Genomic DNA, 18,706 nt, shown 5'->3' on the forward strand with positions numbered 1-18,706 from the left:
CAAGAATACTGAATTGGGTTGCCATGTCCTTCTCCAGGACAAATGGACAATAGTCACGTGATAAGATGCTCAGCATCACTAATTAGGGAAATGCAAATCAAAACCATAGTAAGGTATCATCACCTCATACCTGCTAGAAAGGCAATTATCAAAAAGGCAAGAAATAACAAGTGCTGGTGAGGATATGGAGAAAAGAGAGCTTTCATACCCTGTTGATGGGAATTTAATTGGTGCAGCCATTATGGAAATTTCTCAAAAAATTAAAAATAGAGATACCGTATGATCCAGCTATCCCACTTCTGGTTATTTATCCAAAGAATATGCAAACACTAATTTGAAATATATGTGCACCCCTGTGTTCATCACAGCATTTTTCCTAATAACCAAGATACGGAAACAACCTAAGTGCCCATCAACAGGTGAATGGATAAAGAAGATGTGGGGGCGTGTGTGTGTCTATATATATGTTGTTGTTCAGTCGCTAGATCGTGTCCAACTCTATGCAGCCCCATGGACTGCAGCACACCAGGCTTCCCTATCCTCCACTGTCTCCCAGAGTTTGTTCAAGTTCATATCCATTGAGTTGGTGATGCTATCTAACCACCTTATCCCCTACTGCCCTCTTCTCCTTTTGCCTTCATTCTTTACCAGCATCAGGGTCTTTTCCAGTGAGTTGGCTCTTCGAATCAGGTGGCCAAATTATTGGAGCTTCAGCTTTAGCATCAGTCCTTTCAATGAATATTCAGGGCTGATTTCCTTCAGGATGGACTGGTTTGATCTCCTCACAGTCCAACGGACTTTCCAGAGTCTTCTCCAGCACCACAGTTTGAAAGCATCAGTTCTTTGGTGCTCAACCTTCTTCATGGTCCAACTCTCTTATATTTATAAATGGACTACTACTCAGCCATTTAAAAAAAGATGAAATCTTACCTTTTGTGAGACCACGGATGGACCTTGAAGATATTATGTTAAATAAGTCAGGTGGAGAGGGACAGATTCTGTATGATTTTATTTATGTGTGGAATATAAAAAATCAATAATATAAATGAACAAACCAAACATGTAGGTACAAGGAGCAGAGTAGTGGTTACCGAAGGGGAGGGGAAAGAATGGAGGGCACAACAGGTGGAGGTCACCTGTGTGGTGACGGATGGAAACTGAGTGTTTGGTGGAGCTGAACGTGCTGTATGGTTGGAGAAGGACATGGCAACCCACTCCAGTATTCTTGCCTGGAGAATCCCATGGACAGAGGGGCCTGGCGGGCTACAGTCCTTAGTGTCACAAAGAGTTGGACACGACTGAGCGACTGAGCACACACGCATATGCATGGTAGAAATATGATGTTATAAACCAGTGTTGCTTCAGTAAAATAAAGAAAATCCTCTGCTAAGAATGTAATGCCTCTATCCGTAACACGGAATGCCAGCTTTTAACATGATTTCCACAAGACAGTGAAGCTGATTCCCACATATGCTTCCTGGAAGTTTTACCTGATAATAGTCGTGGTATATACCTAAGAATGATATTGTGCTTTCCTTTGCTGAACATACATTTCTTCACTTCAAAACACAGAACATGAACGCTGAAGGGGTTCTCTGAAGTGGCAGTTCTTTTTTTTTAATAATTTAAAATATTTATTTATTTTTGGCTGTGCTGGGTCTTTGTTGCTGCGCAGGCTCTCCTCTAGTTTCGGAGAGTGGGGGCTTCTCTCTGGTTGCGGCACACAGGCTTCTCACTGTGGCGGCATCTCTTGCTGCAGAGCTCGGCTCTCGGGTGCATGGGCTGCAGGAGTTGCGGCTCCTGGGCTTAGAGCACAGGCTCAGTGGCTTGTGGCACATGGGCCTAGTTGTTCTGCAGCCTGTGGGATCGTCCTGGACCAGGGGTCGAACCCACATCCCCTACATTGGCAGGCAGATTCTTTGCCACTGAGCCACCAGGGAAACCCTAGAGTGGCAGTCCTTAAAGTAGAATCTGTGGATCCCTGGAGGGAGTCCACGAAATTCTTTTTGGGAATCCACAGGGTCAAAATTATTTTTATGAGATTACTAAGACTAGGTGACATTTTTCACTGTGTTGAGTTTTCACTATACAAAAACAATGGTGACTAAAATTGTGGTGCCTTGGGGTCGCTAAGAGTCGGACACAACTGAGCGACTTCACTTTCACTTTTCACTTTCATCATTGGAGAAAGAAATGGCAACCCACTCCAGTGTTCTTGGCTGGAGAATCCCAGGGATGGGGGAGCCTCGTGTGCTGCCTTCTATGGGGTCGCACAGAGTCGGACACGACTGAAGCGACTTAGCAGCAGCAGCAGCAGCAGTATGAATCAAGGCATTGCCACCAGACTGTACTAGTAATCATTGTTTTCTTTACCACGTGCACTTCCAGTAAAAAAAAAAAAAAAAAGATGGTTTCATTCAAGGGTGTCCTTTGAAGAAGTGATAAGCGTTGTTTTATTAAATCTTGATCTTTTAAAATTGTTTCATGAAATGGAAAGTATGCATAAGGCATTTCTGCTACAAGTGATTTATGATGGTTATGTGTGATTGTTTACGGTAGAAGCTGAACTGGCTACTTTTATCCTGGACCATTTTACTTGGAAGAGCAGCTGGTGCACACACACTATTCAGACTTGAGTATTCAGCAGACGTTTTCTCATAAGTGAGTGAAGTGTCACTTCTAGGAAAACAATGGACAGGATTTAATAAAAGTTTGATACTAATAAAAGTTGAGGTTTCAAGGAAATGTGAGGAATTCTGGGAAAACTCGTATCCTTCCCATTACTTAGCTTTTTCTGAAGAGATCAGTGGTAATGTTAATGGAGATGACTTTTTTATGGTGTATAATGAAACACGTCAGTAGTAAGAGGATCTACATGACTCAGTGAGCCAGTATTTTCCAAATGACCAGTGCTTGATGTTACAGAATCATGCAAGATTAAAAGATCCATTCAAAGTGCAAGTTGGACCAATGGATTTAGATGTAATAATATAAAAAGTGTGTTGATGTTGTTTCAGATTCCACATTGCCTCTAACCTTTAAGAAATCAGTACAGTTGAGCTTTGGTTTAATAGCAAAGAATATCTACGGTTATTTGAAAAGATTTTTTTCTTCCTTTTTCAAACTACATGTCTGTGTGAAGGCAGTTTTCTTTGTATGTGTCAACAAAAACATTTTAACAGGTTGAATGCAGAAGCAGATATTAGAACCAACTCTCTTCTGTTAAATCAGACATTGAAGAGATTTGCAAAAGAGTGCCACTCTTCTCACTAATTTTTTTGTATTGGAAAAAAGCTAATTTTCATAAAATACTACTTGGGTTAGCATGTAATGGGGTTGTTATTTTTTAAACGAATTAACCAAAAATTAAAAATTTTTTAGTTTTAATTTTTAATATGGTAGCTGTCACAGCTATAACTCAAACAAGTAGAAGTTCTTTGGGGTCCTCAGTAATGTTTTTTGGCTGTGCTACGTAGCTTGCAGCATCTTAGTTCCCCAACCAAGGGTTGAACCCGGGCCCTCAGTAGTGAACATGCTGAGTCCTAACCTCTGGACTGCCAGGGAGTTCCCTCCTCAGTCATCTTTGGTAGTGGAGCGAGAAGCCCTGTCCTACAGGAAGCTTCCGTAAAGCACTTGAGGTTCCTTGGAAGGCAAGACACACAGAATTCTAACCAGAACCATAAGAGCTGCACTGATTATAGCTCCCTAGTGCAACCTAAGGTCAAGGGTCACAGTTTCCTAAAGCATGTATGGCAAGATGGTGAGTTCTGAATATAAACTACAGATGTGAACTCGGTGCTCAGGAGGCAGGGCTGTGGACTGTTTAAATCTTTTGTGGTTCACAGCCATTTCATGACTCCCATTCTGTAGATGTTTTTCCCCTCTGGGTTCTGGTCTTAGGAAGTTTGCCACTCTAGAAATATTAAATATCCTTTCAAAGAGCAATTTTGCCACTTGTGATAAAATGGGAATGGAATCCTGGTGGCTCAGACGGTAAAGAATGTGCCTGCAATGCAGGAGACCTGGGTTTGAGCCCTGGGTCAGGAAGATCCCCTGGAAAAGGGCATGGCAACCCACTCCAGTATTCTTGCCTGGAGAAATCCCCATCGACAGAGGAGCCTGGCGGGCTACAGTCCATGGGGTCACAGAGTCAGACACAACTGAGTGACTATACACAGCACAGGAATGGAACAGAGGGCCACCCCGAAGGAGAGCTCTTTCACCCTCAGACTTCAGTCTTTATCTGCCGACTCCTGATGGCTCATCAGCTGTGGTGACAAAGCAGGCTTCCTGCTCCACATGCCACCTCCATGCCTTACTGAGGCGACCGCCCAGAGTGTACTGACAGTTACTTCTCTGGAGGGTCATACATTTAACATGGAAAGGATGAGATGGGAGGATAGGCCTGGTCTTCATGACATTGCAACACCAAATTTAGCACCTTAATAAAATCGCAGAGGTCAGCTTGCTTCAGAATAGACATAATGGGAGAGAATGCGACTTCTCTTCTGGCCTTACTACGTTTCAGATGGTTTGCTTATTCCAAGCCCCTGTTTATAGCGTGACTGATTTTGCACTTTCTGTTTTTCCCTGTGACTGCCACCTTGTATCTCATGTGAACTGTCTCTGCCCCTTCTCTTGACCTGTTGATTGCAGTGGCATCCTGTGCTGCTCATGCTGAAGAACCAAATTGAAGAGAACACTGGCCACAGCTTCAACTCCTTGCTTTGCAATCTTTACCGAAATGAGAAGGACAGCGTGGACTGGCACAGCGATGATGAACCTTCACTGGGGAGGTGCCCCATCATTGCTTCACTCAGTTTTGGTGCCACACGCATGTTTGAGATGAGAAAGAAGCCCCCACCAGTGAGTAGTCCCTTTATTTATTTTCTGTTCCTTCCGCTCTCTAATAATCTGTGGGAAAAAAAGCTGGGCTCCTAAAAGGCTCCTATTTTCAGATTTAGGGGATTGGAGTATGTGTCTGGTTGATGAAATGTTTTCAACTGATGGCTTATATCCTGTGGATAGCTTTTGACTTCCAAAGAAGCCATTCATTCATTTCTGCAACAGAAATTGCCTGCCATGTGCCAGGTGTCAGAGGCTTATTTTCATTGGTGGAAAGGACAGACACAGTCACCATCCTCATGGAAATGGGGGTAGACAGACATTATTCATTACTCAAGTAATTGGAAGGCAGAGCTCGAGTGAGTAGGGGCAAGAAGGGAAAGGAAGGAGGCTCAGGGAAGATAACCTTCTTCAGGAGCCTTTATTTTAACTAAGTGTTCTTCATGGCAGTGTTGCTTGTCCTCTTTGAAAGGAAGTACTGCAGTCCATCCTAAAGGAGATCAGTCCTGGGTGTTCATTGGAAGCACTGATGTTGAAGCTGAAACTCCAATACTTTGGCCATCTGATGCGAAGAGCTGACTCATTGGAAAAGACCCTGATGCTGGGAAAGATTGAGGGCAGGAGGAGAAGGGGACAGCAGAGGATGAGATGGTTGGATGGCATCACCGACTCAATGGACATGGGTTTGGGTGGACTCCGGGAGTTGGTGATGGACAGGGAGGCCTGGGGTGCTGCGATTCATGGGGTCACAAAGAGTCGGACACAGCTGAGCGACTGAACTGAACCACACTCATCCCAATTCCTTCTTAGCCAGTTCCTAAAATCCAGATGAACGGTACCTCTTTCAGAGAGGAAGTTCCAGCCAGGTGACTAGACAAGCAGTGACTAAACTGTAGAATAACTTCAGTTGTCCAGCCCAGCTCTTACTATATTTTAATACATTGGAGGGGTATGAGGGCTCTTTGTGTTTTTTTTTGTTTGTTTTAATCAAGAAGTGTAGAACTTTAGGACTGAAATAGATAGAAAAATACTAGGAACTCTAAGAAAAGAGCAAAGCTCTACCAAATTATCTTATTTCCAGGATTTGCGTGTGGGTGTTTTTTTTAAACCAAGGCTCCCAGTCATTTAGCTTATAACATTAAACCAGACACAGTCAGTGTGGACGGCCTACAGGGCTGTGTTTTGAGTATGACCTAATCCAGACCACGTAATTATCAGGCAGTCAGTGCTTGTGTCTGTTCTTCATCAGATATACTTCTTGGGCTGTTTTCCTGACATGTTTTTGGGTTTCCAAACATGGTATTTTGAAGCATATTGTGTTGTTTTGCACTTAACTCCATTAAGCACCTTTCCTTGGCATATCTTCCATCGATGGGGTTGTATTTGCTTTTGTTTACACAGAAGCTTTGGTCTGTGTTGGCGGGGATCGAGGGTAGTTGTCAGTTGCCAGTGACTTCCTGAGTGAACTTGCTCCCTGGGCACTCTGACTAGCTTCACAGTCTCAGTGTACCAGGGAGAACTGCCTAAGAAGCAGGCTCCCCAGCCTTTGCCATGTTCCTTTCAGGCACAGTTAGCTTTTATATGCAGGCTTCCACCTGATTAAATCCTACGTTCGCACATGTGAGGAGTTCATCCCGCCCTTCCTAAGTCCTCTGTTGTGTGAATGGCAGAGAAACACCAGGTGTCTTATTTTAAAGTTCAGACCCTCAAGCCAGACGTACGGAACACCACCTTTTTGCCAGGCCTGGTCTTGGGAGCTGGGATTATAGCCATGAGTAAGTGAGATGAAGTCATCCTTCCCCTCCTGGAGCTGATGATCTGGCCCCTGTTAGTGCTCTGTCTCCCTTCCACGGTTATCCTTCCAGCTTTCTGAGTGGACAGCAAACTCTGGTGGATCCAGGATAATCTTTGGTGTAAGCCGAGTCTCTGGTTCTTTGCAGTGACTTTCTTTGTTGCCAGGTATTTAAGTTTTCAGTTACCGTTTTTCTCTACACGTACATTTACCACCACCACCACCATTACCCTTTTTAAAAAACATTTTTTGGCCTATTTCCAGATTTTAAGGTTAAGAATTCCCGAAGCATGCTTTGTAGGATAATTAGTTTTACTGTACAAGCAATTTCCAACTGTTAAGCGTTACTCATTGGAAGGACTGATGTTGATGCTGAAACTCCAATATTTGATGCAAAGTACCTGATTCGAAGGGCTGACTCATTTGAAAAGACCCTGATGCTGGGAAAGATTGAAGGCGGGAGCAGAAGGGGATGGCAGAGGATGGGATGGTTGGATGGCATCACCGACTCAATGGACATGAGTTTGAGCAAGCTCCAGGAGTTGGTGATAGACAGGGAAGCCTGGTGTGCTGCAGTCCACGGGGTTGCAAAGAGTCAGACATGACTGAGTGACTGAACTGAACTGAAGCATTAACAGTGTTCTGGTGCCCAGAATACCTCTATTCCTTTTCCCCTCTAGGCAGCTGAAGGTCATTTTCTCATATGAGAACATATTCATGGTGATCAAGAATTATTTCTTGGAAATATAATTCAGTTATATTATAGGTTAATGGGTGGATAGAAAATGTAACTACCACTTAGCATTGTGTCTGAGGGCAACCATTTGGAACAAAATCTCTAAGAGGGACACTGACCATACTTACTGAAACTTTGTCTTCTCAAGGCTTCTTAGAGTCTATTTTGATGAACAAGAGTGAAAACACAGGCTGTGAAACACTGAAAATGTGATTAAATCCCTTTAATTGTCTGTCAATAGCAGGGGAATTTGCACTATAACTGTAGTAGCTGATATGATGAAAATACCTATCTGATAAGTAAGAAAATTTGTCTGAGATCTTGAAACAAAGTTAACTGAGGTAACAGATATGGGAAGAAATACAAATATGTCAGTATGTTGCTGCTGCTGCTAAGTGGCTTAGTCCTGTCAGACTCTGTGCTACCCCATAGATAGCAGCCCACCAGGCTCCCCCGTCCCTGGGATTCTCCAGGCAAGAACACTGGAGTGGGTTGCCATTTCCTTCTCCAATGCATGAAAGTGAAAAGTGAAAGTGAAGTCACACAGTCGTGTCCGACTCTTTGCGACCCCATGGACTGCAGCCTACCAGGCTCCTCCGCCCATGGGATTTTCCAGGCAAGAGTACTAGAGTGGGTGCCATTGCCTTCTCCGTCAGTATGTTACGTTACTGATTAATAAGTTGTTGCTTCTGGCATGGTCTTAACTGTGATTGAATTTGATGCAGTTGTATATTCCTTCAATTCTGACTTTTGTTTAAGATGGGGAAATTGAAGGCTAATATATTTGAAATTATAATCATGCATTAGTGAATACAGTTTTAAAATTACTTCCCCTCCCCCGCCACCTCCCCGCCTTGCCCCTCTCCAAGAACCTATAAACTCCATTCTTGGATAAACAAAACCCAGGTTTAAACTTTTGGAAAAATTTCTTCAAGTTTCTTTAACAGATTTAAAACATCTTGGGCTTCACAAATCTAGCTAAACTTGAACTACAGAAGCCTTTCTCTGGGTTGACATCTTTGGGATTGTATCTTAGGGCACATCATCTTTACCTTATCCCTTTTCTGAAGGATTGAAAGGAAAATGGTTATTGCAAATCTGTCTACTTTTCTTCCTTAACTATGGTGATAGCTTTGAGAACATGACTCATGATTCATATAACTCAAGCTAAAAGCATAAAATAAAAAGTGTAATTCAAGTTAGTCTTCTGTGTGGAATTTGTAGGAGTCTGACTTTCTGTAGCTCCTAGGAACCTGTCGCGCTATGCCACTAAAGATTGTAATTTTCATGTCTGTCAACAAGACATTTGGAATGTGCTGGAGATCGTGGGAGGGCATCTTTTTCAAGAGCCAGTTAGTTTTAACCTATCAAAGGAGAAGTTAATACCTGTTTGACTTGAGTCAAAGTTTCTCACCTAAAGCTGACATAGAGGAATCATGAGATTTCCTGTATTTGATTCAAGTATGCAGATTTGAGACAGAAAAGCATCTGTTCGGGGCCACTTTCAAAGGGAATTAGCCTTTTTTTTTTTTTTTTTTTTTAACATTCAAACTCCCCCACCCCTGCGGCAGCTGTCTGTTTTGCAGTCTGGCACCTTGAGTAGTTCTCTGTAGCCGCTGATCTTCTGAAAGCTGCCCCAGTTCCACACATTGCATTCCTAACAATTTCTCACTGTGCTGAGATGGTAAGGAGATCTTTGTTTCCCTAAGCATCAGTGTCCCTCTGATTCATGCAGTTGGCTCAGGCGGCTTCACGCATGCATCATCCCTAGGATTAAACATTCACTCCTCTAAGATGCCAATCCTTGATCCTCATCTCCCTGTCCAAGTCTGTCAACTCTGCTCATTTGTTTTGATTTTATAGTCAATTACCACTTCCTTTAATGATAATAAGCTACTTGGAGACATGGTAGCCTTTCCTTCATTCACCCATCCCTTGTTTTGTTAATTCAGTTAAACCTGAGTGAACAGCATTGTATCTATCTTCTGTCCAATATCAGAATATACTATCTTAAGACAAAAGTAAAGCTTACCAACTATACCTCTGTAGACATTTTTTTTTAAGAAACCAAAAACCTCTTTTATTCTCCCAAGGTGGGCTCATTAAAGCTTTTCTACGTTTGTGTCCCAAACCCAGTTGTACTTTTCAGGCTGCGTCGTGTCCCTGTTATAAAGATTAGTCTGGTTCTTTTCCCAGTATAGCTTTAATTCTATACTGAAAAACAGGCTGGAAAAGGAACTACAAAAGCCATTTGGCAGGCTGCTATCTCTCTGTCGGTTACCATAGAAACAGTGATGGCTGAGTTGGGGGGGGGTGAGTATTAGATAATAGGAAGTTTGTGATGCACTGGAGGTTTAGATGCCAAAAGCCTTGTTTTCTAGCAAATTACCCATGCATAAGCACTATCCTTTATCAGCTGAATCCTGAAAATGTGAGGGGCTTCTATCTACCTCAAGATGATTGAGTTGAGGCAAGTTGGGAAATTTCTCCAACCATTCCTTTCTCTAGCACCTTCTGAAGAATGAGAGCTCTGTTCATAATACCAAAAGAGATGTTTGTAAAACCACTTGTGATGGGAGAGGTTGAGAGTTGCCAGTGCATTCGAGTTCCTAGTACCTCCCTGTTTACACACTACTGGGAAGAGTGGGATATAAAAAGGTCATTTTAATCATAAATATCAGTATTTTTTCCAGGGCTTTAGAAGAATTGAGGATATTGGAATCCAAAATAATATAAGCTGACTAGCTTAAATTTGAAAATCGGGTAAAGTAGACTGTGCAGTGTTTCGTGGGGTGGCGACCGAGCCGCGGCCTCAGCCACCACGTCCACTGCTGCGCTCCCAGGCGTCCATACTTCTTCTTAGTCCATCTTCTGATTACTGCATCTGGTCTGAGAAATTACAAGAAGCACTCGAAAGGAACTGTTGATAACCATCATCTTTTTAATACAGTCCCTAATGGAATTTAAAATATCAGGTTTCGTTTCCTGTTTCTGTTACTGATGCCTGTAAAAAGCACTTATCTGCTTCATTTATACTCATTCCATTTTTGTAAATGGGGACGATAATTGGGAGCAACTTTATGGGAGTAATAGGAAAGTTTTCCCATGAAAGGCACTACGAAGGTTGTGAATTTTTAAGCTGTTATAAATGGTGGATGCTACAGTGACTTTTCAGATGTGGAAATTGAAAAAGAAAAGGAACGGCAGTGAGGCTAACCTCCAGGGTTGCCTCACCCTGTGAATGGCATTCATTGAGGGGGTGCAGGGGAGACTCGGGGAGGGTCAAGTGGCCTGTGGATCAGGAATGGAGGTTGAGTTTTTGAGCTCCTGTCTTTAGGGTCATGCAGTGTTTTGGAGAGAGTGAGTGAGTGAGTGGGGGATAAATTGGTGCATGTGTAAGTGGATAAAGATAAGTAGTCCTGGTAGGACCTCAGTTCTCTACAGACGAGCTCTTTGGGGAGTTGGGATCGTCATTTGCTTCTTTGGGGGCTGTCTCAGGCTAGAGTCTGTGTCCTGACTGCCACTGGGAATAACTAATCTTTGCAAAGAACCTCCCGGTTTTGCCACTGAGAGCACTTTTAATCTTGGGAGAACAGCATTTTCCAAAGTGATTTGTCAAATTCGTGTGTGTCCTAACTAGGTATGAGGTCTGCTTGCAAACTTTTTTAAAACCTTGCCTTACTGGTAGTTTTCCCCCCCCTCCACTTTGCCATGCTCTGAAAAACTATTCCTGAGCCTTCTGGTAATTTTCTTTCACAAGCCACATTTTCCTGGTGGATGACTGCTTAGCTGAGGCAGAAAAGAGCTTACTGAGTTTGAGGAAGGAGAAAGAGGCCCAACAGAGGAGCAGAGTGAGCAAGTGCAGAGAGGGGCATGTGATGAGATGGAAGGGGTGGGCGGGGCCAGATCACACAAGGACTCAGGATCCTCAGGAAGGAGTGGGTTTTAAGTACATCAGGAAGCCATTGAAATGTGTTAGGCGGAAGAGTGACATGATCTGATTGAAATTTTACAAGGTCAGTTGCTACTGCGTGGAGCTCAGACTAGACAAGAGCAAGAGTGGGAGCCAGGAGACCAATTAAGAGATTGTTATACCTCCTGGGACCAAGGCAGAGAAGGAGAGAGGTGGACAGCTTCAATGACATGAGCTCAAAGGAGCAAGCATTTTTAAGACATGCCTGGGAATTATGGTCTGAAGGTGTTAATGAGGAGTATCCGCTCACTCTGTCGATGTGAGACATGATCACCTTCCACAGGAGAGAGAGTTTTTGAGAGTTTGGAGTCTTCTGGAGAGAGCTAGGTTTTGATTAGGACAAGGAGGTAGAGGGAACCTTCAGAGCACGAGGTTGAGGATCTGGGGGCGTTTACTCATCCCTGAATGAGAATTCCAGCAGACCCAGTGGCAGGGCCAGAGATGGGTGTGGGGGATTGTGTTTAATCAGGTTATGTCCAGGGATGGTTTGGGAATAAGTGTTCTGATGTAATGGATGACTGGAGAACCCTGCACTTTTCCTGGTAACTAGGGTCAGCTGGATGTCAGGCTTCATGGAATTTGTCCTGTACGCTCTTCGAGGAAGGAGAGCATTTATTTCTGGTGCTGCAGTCTTGAGTAGAAGCTCTTTCAAAATAGCAATTCCTTTAAGTTGCATTTCTTGGAAATATTATATCACCAAGAACAGCATCTTCATTACATTAAATCTTCTGGTTTTAAATGCACATTTAGTATAGCTAGAGTGACTATAACAGTAAGAGTAAAGCCAACCTTGTTTTTGCTTAATTCAGTAACTTTTCAACCCTCCTACCTCCAACACTCTATCAGCAACAGACACTGGTGACAGGTGTTGCAGTGTAAACTGCATTTGCCTCTTACGATCACTGGATGTGCCTGTCTGGGCTGGCCGACTGCACGTGCCAGGCCCTCGTGCCTAGTGTTCTCACTCACCTCACTGGAACCTTCCCTGCCAAATCCACGTCAAAAATCAGGAAAAGAGTTTGATAAAAGCCCAAATATTTCTGTGTGGCAAGTGAGTTCAAAACTGTTTCGAACGGATAACCTCAAGTCACTTTAAATCTATGGTTTCCCGAGGGTTTCCCTGGTGTCCAGTGGTTAAGACTCTGGTGTTCCCACTGCAGTGGGCACAGGCTCAGTCCCTGGTCCGGGAACTAAGGTCCTGCATGCTGCATGGCGAAGCCTAAAAAAAAGTCTATGCTATCCCATCTAGTTTCCTACTTTATCAGATCTTATTTCAAAACCAGCTGCTGCTTTTTTTAAAGTAATGTTTTTCAGATCATGTTGAAGATGCCATCTCTGAAAGTGTTTGGTCTGAGTCAGCAGACTAGCTGTGGAGATGACTTTGTGGGGTCCTAGCTTTATTTTGTTTCCATAATTTCCATAACTAATATGTTTTGTTTATGTCAAATTTAAAAAATATATTACCACTATGAACAACGGGGTCCAGCTGTGTTCTTATATTGGCATTGTAGAAACAACTTTACAGTCCAAATATAGCTGCAGACTTTGATAATCCATCAGTCTGTCTAGAAGCCAGCCAGGTTCTCAAGGGCAAGGCCACACCGTAGTTTGATTGGGAACACAAGCTGGAAAGAAAAGACTGAAAGAGAGAAGAGGAGACATTTTGGCATGGTCCTAACTCAGGAAGCAGGGCCAGCGAAGGGACACTTGGCTCCAGCAGTCTAAGCAGCTGTAGCACATGCTGGCATTTAGTTTTCAATTATCATTTTAATCTGCAGTAAAGCCTTAACCATACTTGTCAAGCAGCTCGACTATGTATCTGATTCTTGGACCAGAGAGCAAGGGAAATTCCTATTCTGTCTGTTACCATCTTGTGAAAACCCTTTGCTTGATTCTGCAGACGCTCCAACATCTTGGTTTTTTCTTGATTTTTGAAGCACAGATTCTGGGATCAGTTGTCTGCATCTGCAGGTTCCCTTTCCTACAGCTTAACTCACTTTTGGAAGCTGCTCTCTAGCTCCATCTCACCGTGATACGGCGATACGGTGATACCATCGTCCTGAAGAGCAAGTAGTCTGACCTTTCCTCAGTTGTCACTGTCTTCCTCCTTGTGATGCTGCTCACCAGCATCCAGCATCTCTCTCCCTGAAACTCAGCCGTCGGTTAGCTGCCCTTTCTTGCTCCTCCTGGCTTCTGAAATACTGTATTATCTTAGCTGTTCTCACACTTTTCTCACTGCTACATTTCTGCCTCCTTCGGTGTTTTTTTCCCTTTACATTCAACCCCTTTAAATATGGATATTCAGGATTGTCTTTGATTCTGTCATCTTTGTCTACATAACTTTTAAGGAAATTATAAAATAGGAGTAGATTGTAAATGCCATGTAGGCAAGGTCCATTTCTGTCTCCTTTATCGTTACATCCCCAGCGTTTAGCACTGTGTGTATATGTGTATTTTGATTGAATACATAAATGGATTTCATTTATTGTTATGGCTTCAACCATTTCTTCTTTGGTGGAGCAACTTGTGAATCTCAATTCCAGCTTTGACTTTTATCTCACAGTCTAGTCATCACTTTGTCATGAGACATTTCTACTTACAACAGCACATGACTTGTAACCTGAAATTGTAGATTTACTGTTATTCTCTCAGAAAACTCCACAATTCTACCTGCTCATAAGTAGCATTATGTTCATGATGTCACTACTCTCTTGGACAGGTTTAATCGTAAATTATTTTCAGTTCTTCCCCATTCTCTCATTTCAATTGTTTTAGTTCCAAATCTTCTTAATTCTTTCTTGAAAGGTCTGAAAAACTCATCCTTCTAACAGTGGCTTCATTTCAGGCTCTCTTTACCACATGCCTAAAATACTAAAATGCCTTTTTCCACTCTGATATCCGTAATTCTAAACTCTTCTCCTTCAGTTCTGATAACCAGATGCCAGATATTTTCAGGAACAGTTTATTTTCTCTATTTGTTCTTTCTTCTCTTTCCTCCTGCTCACGAATATTAATTGAGCACCCACTATGTGTCGGGCACAATGCTCAACTCTGGAGAAATAGCAGTAAACGTGGCAGACACGGACTGTGCCCTCCTGGATGTCACGGGAGCTGGAGAACTGTTGATTCAATGGAGAGGCGTAATTACGACTTGCAGTTATGGCTCTGAATTTAGATTTTACTCCAAGCGCAATGGGAATAAATGAGGTTGTGACATGCTCTGGTTTATATTTTAAAAAGAACACTCTGGCTGCTGTGTGAAGAATAATTCAGGGAGAGGCAAGAATAGGAGACTAAAAGGTTGTTCAGTGTTTTTACTGGGAGACTGCTGATTTGCACTCAGATGGTGGCAGTGAGGAGGAACACAGTAGATGAATTTGAGGTGTATTTTTGAGGGTGAACCAGGTTTCTGGCTCAAGCGGTTGGTAGATGGAGGTGCTATTTACTCAGATGGAAGAGGAGCAGGGGTTTGCATTTTGTTTTGCTCTTGTTTAGGGAGGATTGTAAAGGAATCAAGAGATCCTTCTTCTACATGCTAGATTCAAGATTCTTGAGGCTCCCAAATTGGCTATGGCGTCAGGGCTTCAGATGACAGGCCTGTGCTAGAGGTGTCATTTGGGAATTGTCAGGATAACAACAGTAACGACGGTGAAGGGACAGTGATGAACAGCGGGTGCCTAGTATGGAGTCTGTGCCCGGCTCCGCTCTCAGTGCTTCCCTGGCAGCCTCCGGGAATCTTAAGAAGTCAATGCTGCTGGCATCTGCATCGCACAGGTGAGGTGGCTGAGGCCCTGTGTTAAGGCACTTGCTCCACATGGCATGGACAATCGGTTGTTGAACTGAGTTGAAACTAATAATCTAGATAGTATGTAAAGCTATGGAATTGCCCATTATCAATTCAGAGCAGAAGAATAGAGAAAGAGGAGCAGAAAGCCAAGACTGAGCTCGCTGCTTTCATCAGTTTGTTTTCCAGCTTAGAAGTCTTTACTTGCTCCTGCTGGAGCACAGGGTATAAACTGTAAACTCTCCCAGCCAGATTTCAGATCTTCGCCACATCTATGCCCAGCTGACTTTGATTCCCTGTGTGATTGCACCATACTGCTGACTTAGCTCTTTGCTCCTTAGACGTGCTGTCCGCCTTCTCACTGGGCTTCCTGGGTGGCGCTAGTGGTAAAGAACCCGCCTGCCAATGCAGGAGACGTAAAAGACACAGGTTCGACTCCTGGGTCAGGAAGATCCCCTGGAGGAGTGCCTAGCAACCCACCCCAGTATTCTTGCCTGAAAAATTCCATGGACAGAGGAACCTGGTGGGCCCCAGTCCACAGGGTTGCGAAGAGCTGGACATGACTGAACCGACTTAGCACACATACACACCATGAACTTAAGTCCTCTCCAGCCTTCAAGGGCTCCTGTAGCCTTGAAGCCTTTCAGTGAACAAAGTAATAATAGTTACTGCATGTCAGGTGCTTCCTGAGCTTTGGAAATGAGAAACAGATAGCAGGCTTCTACTTTGTTTTGACCTTTCTGTTCATTTGTTTTCTTATTATAAGCATCTTATTAATAAAAAGATGGAAGAATTTCTAGGTAAGTAGCTTATCCAGGAGATCAGAGATGACTTGGAAAACCAGATGTCTCACTCACTATTGACTAAGATCATTAATTTGGAAGCATATTTTGCATCCATGGCCTTTTCTGATTGTGTTGGGATCACTGAGATTAAGAATACGATACTTGAAGCAGCGTATGTGTACTGAGCTTTGTTTCAGACACTGTCACGTGGAATGGCAAAGGGTCGTCAAAGAAGCTGGGCAGGTGACATCTGGGCTTGCTTGGGAGCTTACGTGGGATGGCCAGAGGTGAGCATAAGAGAAGGAGTTGTGATGGGTCCACCAGCAGCTCAGTTGGGCAGCTCTTAAGCAGAAACTGGTCCTCAGACTTGTGTATATACTTCCCAGTATTTTTAAAGAAACCAAGTTAGTTGGCAAAATTTATAACTCAGGAGAGATCACATAAAAATCGCATTTATCAGCTTCCCTAGAAAATCCAGAAGATCAGGCAACACCCGGGGAATAACGAGGAAGCGGCAGAGGGTACACAAGTCCCGGGCTGCCTGGTGTCCATGGTCCCCACTCCCCGCTGTGTTGCACCTGCCCCACGCCGCTTGCTTATGTCACCTGCTGGTAATTGTGACCCTTACAGAAGAGACAGGGGCCGTGTCGTTCAGACAGGAAGTATTACAGGATTTCAGAAGAAAGAAAGCACTTTGGAGAGCACAGTAAGGTGGAAAAAAAAAAATACAGACTTTAAAACCAGGCAGGTCTTAGTTCAAATATTTGCCTCCATGTCTCCTGCCAGCCTTTTGCCTTAGAAATGTACTTTCCCTCCAGCTTCCTTTGCTTATAATAAAATGAAGAATATCACGTCCCCTGCAGGGTTGTGGTAAGAATTAGCAGTGCTGGGTACATACGGTCCCTAACATGCCTGGCATTTTAGCAGCTTACACCATGGTTGATGGTGTCCAGAAAGTCTAGCGGGATGACTTGGTTTAAGTACCTGGAAATTGTTAGGAAAAAACACTTGGACCCAGGGGAGTGGGGAGCCAACTCTAGGTGGATTAAAGAGTTAAATCTAAAAAGTACAGAATTTTTTTTTAACTGAAAGGAAATGCAGTTGTATATTTAGGTTTCCTGAGAATGGGAAAAAGGCTTTCTAAGCATAAAAACCATGAAGGGGAATCAAAGAAAGATCAGCAGAGTTGATTGTAAAAGTTTTTGACTGTTCTGTGTTAAACATCATAAATACAGTCAAAAGTCAAATAGCAAGTAAGAAAAATATTTACAGAAAATATAACAAAGGGGAAATATCTTACTATATATGGTTGCAGATCAATAAAAACGTGAACATCCTGTAGAAAAATGGACAAAAGACAGGAACAGAGTTTGCAGTAGAAGAAATGCAAACAGCAGATAAGCATATGAGAAAATGGTGAACTTGGTTAGTAATTAAAGAACTTTATGTCTGAAGAATGAGCTGCCATTTCTCCCTAAACTTTTTTCATCATTGTCAATTGATAATGTTCCATATTGGTGATGTGCTCAGAAGGTAGGTACTATCATACTTTCCAGATGGAGTTATAAATTGCCACAATCTGCTTAAAGCAGTTTGATACTATAAATCAAAGTGCCTTTAAGTTCATGCCCTTAGACCCAGTTTTTCCATTTTAAAGGATTTATTCTAGGGACTTCCAGTGGTTAAGACTCTGCGGTCCCAATGTAGGGGCATGAGTTTGATCCCTGGTCTGGGAACTAAGAACCCACATGCCGCACAGCATGGCCAAAAAAGAGAAAAGAATATAGCCTAGAAATACACTCAGAGATGTTTTGCCCAAAATCTACTTGCAGTAGCTTTTTCTTTTTCCTTTTTTTTTTTTTAAAAAGTATTAGTGGTATATTAAAATCTATTTCCAACCACGCGTACCTCACTGCTGTATCCTCAGCACAGTGCCTGACATATCCAGGTGGTCAAAAAATAGTTTATGAGTTTAAAGGAGGAAGGATATGTTCATGCAAAGGAATATTATATAACCATTTTAAAGAAATACTGTACATCTAAGATGTAGGAAATGCTCACAGGACAGTGTTAAAAATGAGTGCACGATTGTATGTATAGAATATTCCCTGTGTTTGTGTTGTACGAATTCTGGATGATGGGATTAAAGGTGATTTTTATTTCTTCTTGGTGCTTTTCTTCAGTCATTCAGGACATATTTATTGATATATGTGATAGGCGTTGAGCATATTTCAAAAGGGAAAGACAGCATCGTCTTCCCCTCATGGAGTTTATCAGAGATCAAAAAGGCAGACATTGAACAGGTAATTACAAGCGTATCATTTACTCTAGTGAACTTTTATAGTAGGGAAAAAAACTATGCCAATGATGGTTTTTAAGCACTGATGTTTGTAATTTCTAAGACACCTTTTTAGGACAAGAAAGCCATAATTACAGGAAAGATCTACATCGATCTCATACAGTGTGAAGATTTCCTTTCCAAGGGAATGAAGAATGTTTAGATTTCTTATCTGTTGGGTGGTGTGTAATGATATGACAATAAATACATCCAGGCTTTTTTTTTCCCCCTAAATAGCATTTTTCTAAAGGAAACTGCATAGACTCAGATCTTGGTAAGAGTTGTGAAACTTTGGGAAATCCTAGCATTCATTGAAAAGTATAATTAAGCATTCAAATGAATTGGCTATGGTTGAGGAGGAAGTGAGAATGTTGATTAGCATTAATGTGAAAAAAAATTTTTTTTCTTTTTCTTTTTCCATCTACTTGTGAGTTTTCAAGTGTGTGGGAAACC

General features: G+C 42.6%; 1 protein-coding gene across 5 annotated transcripts in view; it reads left to right on the forward strand.

Annotated features, from left to right (window-relative positions):
* ALKBH3 (alkB homolog 3, alpha-ketoglutarate dependent dioxygenase) overlaps positions 1–18,706 on the forward strand; it is a 41,517-nt gene that overhangs the window by 18,502 nt on the left and 4,309 nt on the right. For 2 of the 5 annotated variants that reach the window (XM_059874688.1, XM_059874687.1), the window contains exons 8-9: positions 4,657–4,866; positions 5,318–18,078. In XM_059874688.1, coding sequence (XP_059730671.1) covers positions 4,657–4,866; positions 5,318–5,623 — 516 coding nt within the window. In that variant the 3' untranslated portion in view covers positions 5,624–18,078. 5 annotated transcript variants of the gene reach the window in all.

The sequence above is a fragment of the Bos taurus genome, chromosome 15 (assembly GCF_002263795.3).
Source record: "Bos taurus isolate L1 Dominette 01449 registration number 42190680 breed Hereford chromosome 15, ARS-UCD2.0, whole genome shotgun sequence".
NCBI classification, from domain to species: Eukaryota; Metazoa; Chordata; class Mammalia; order Artiodactyla; family Bovidae; genus Bos; species Bos taurus.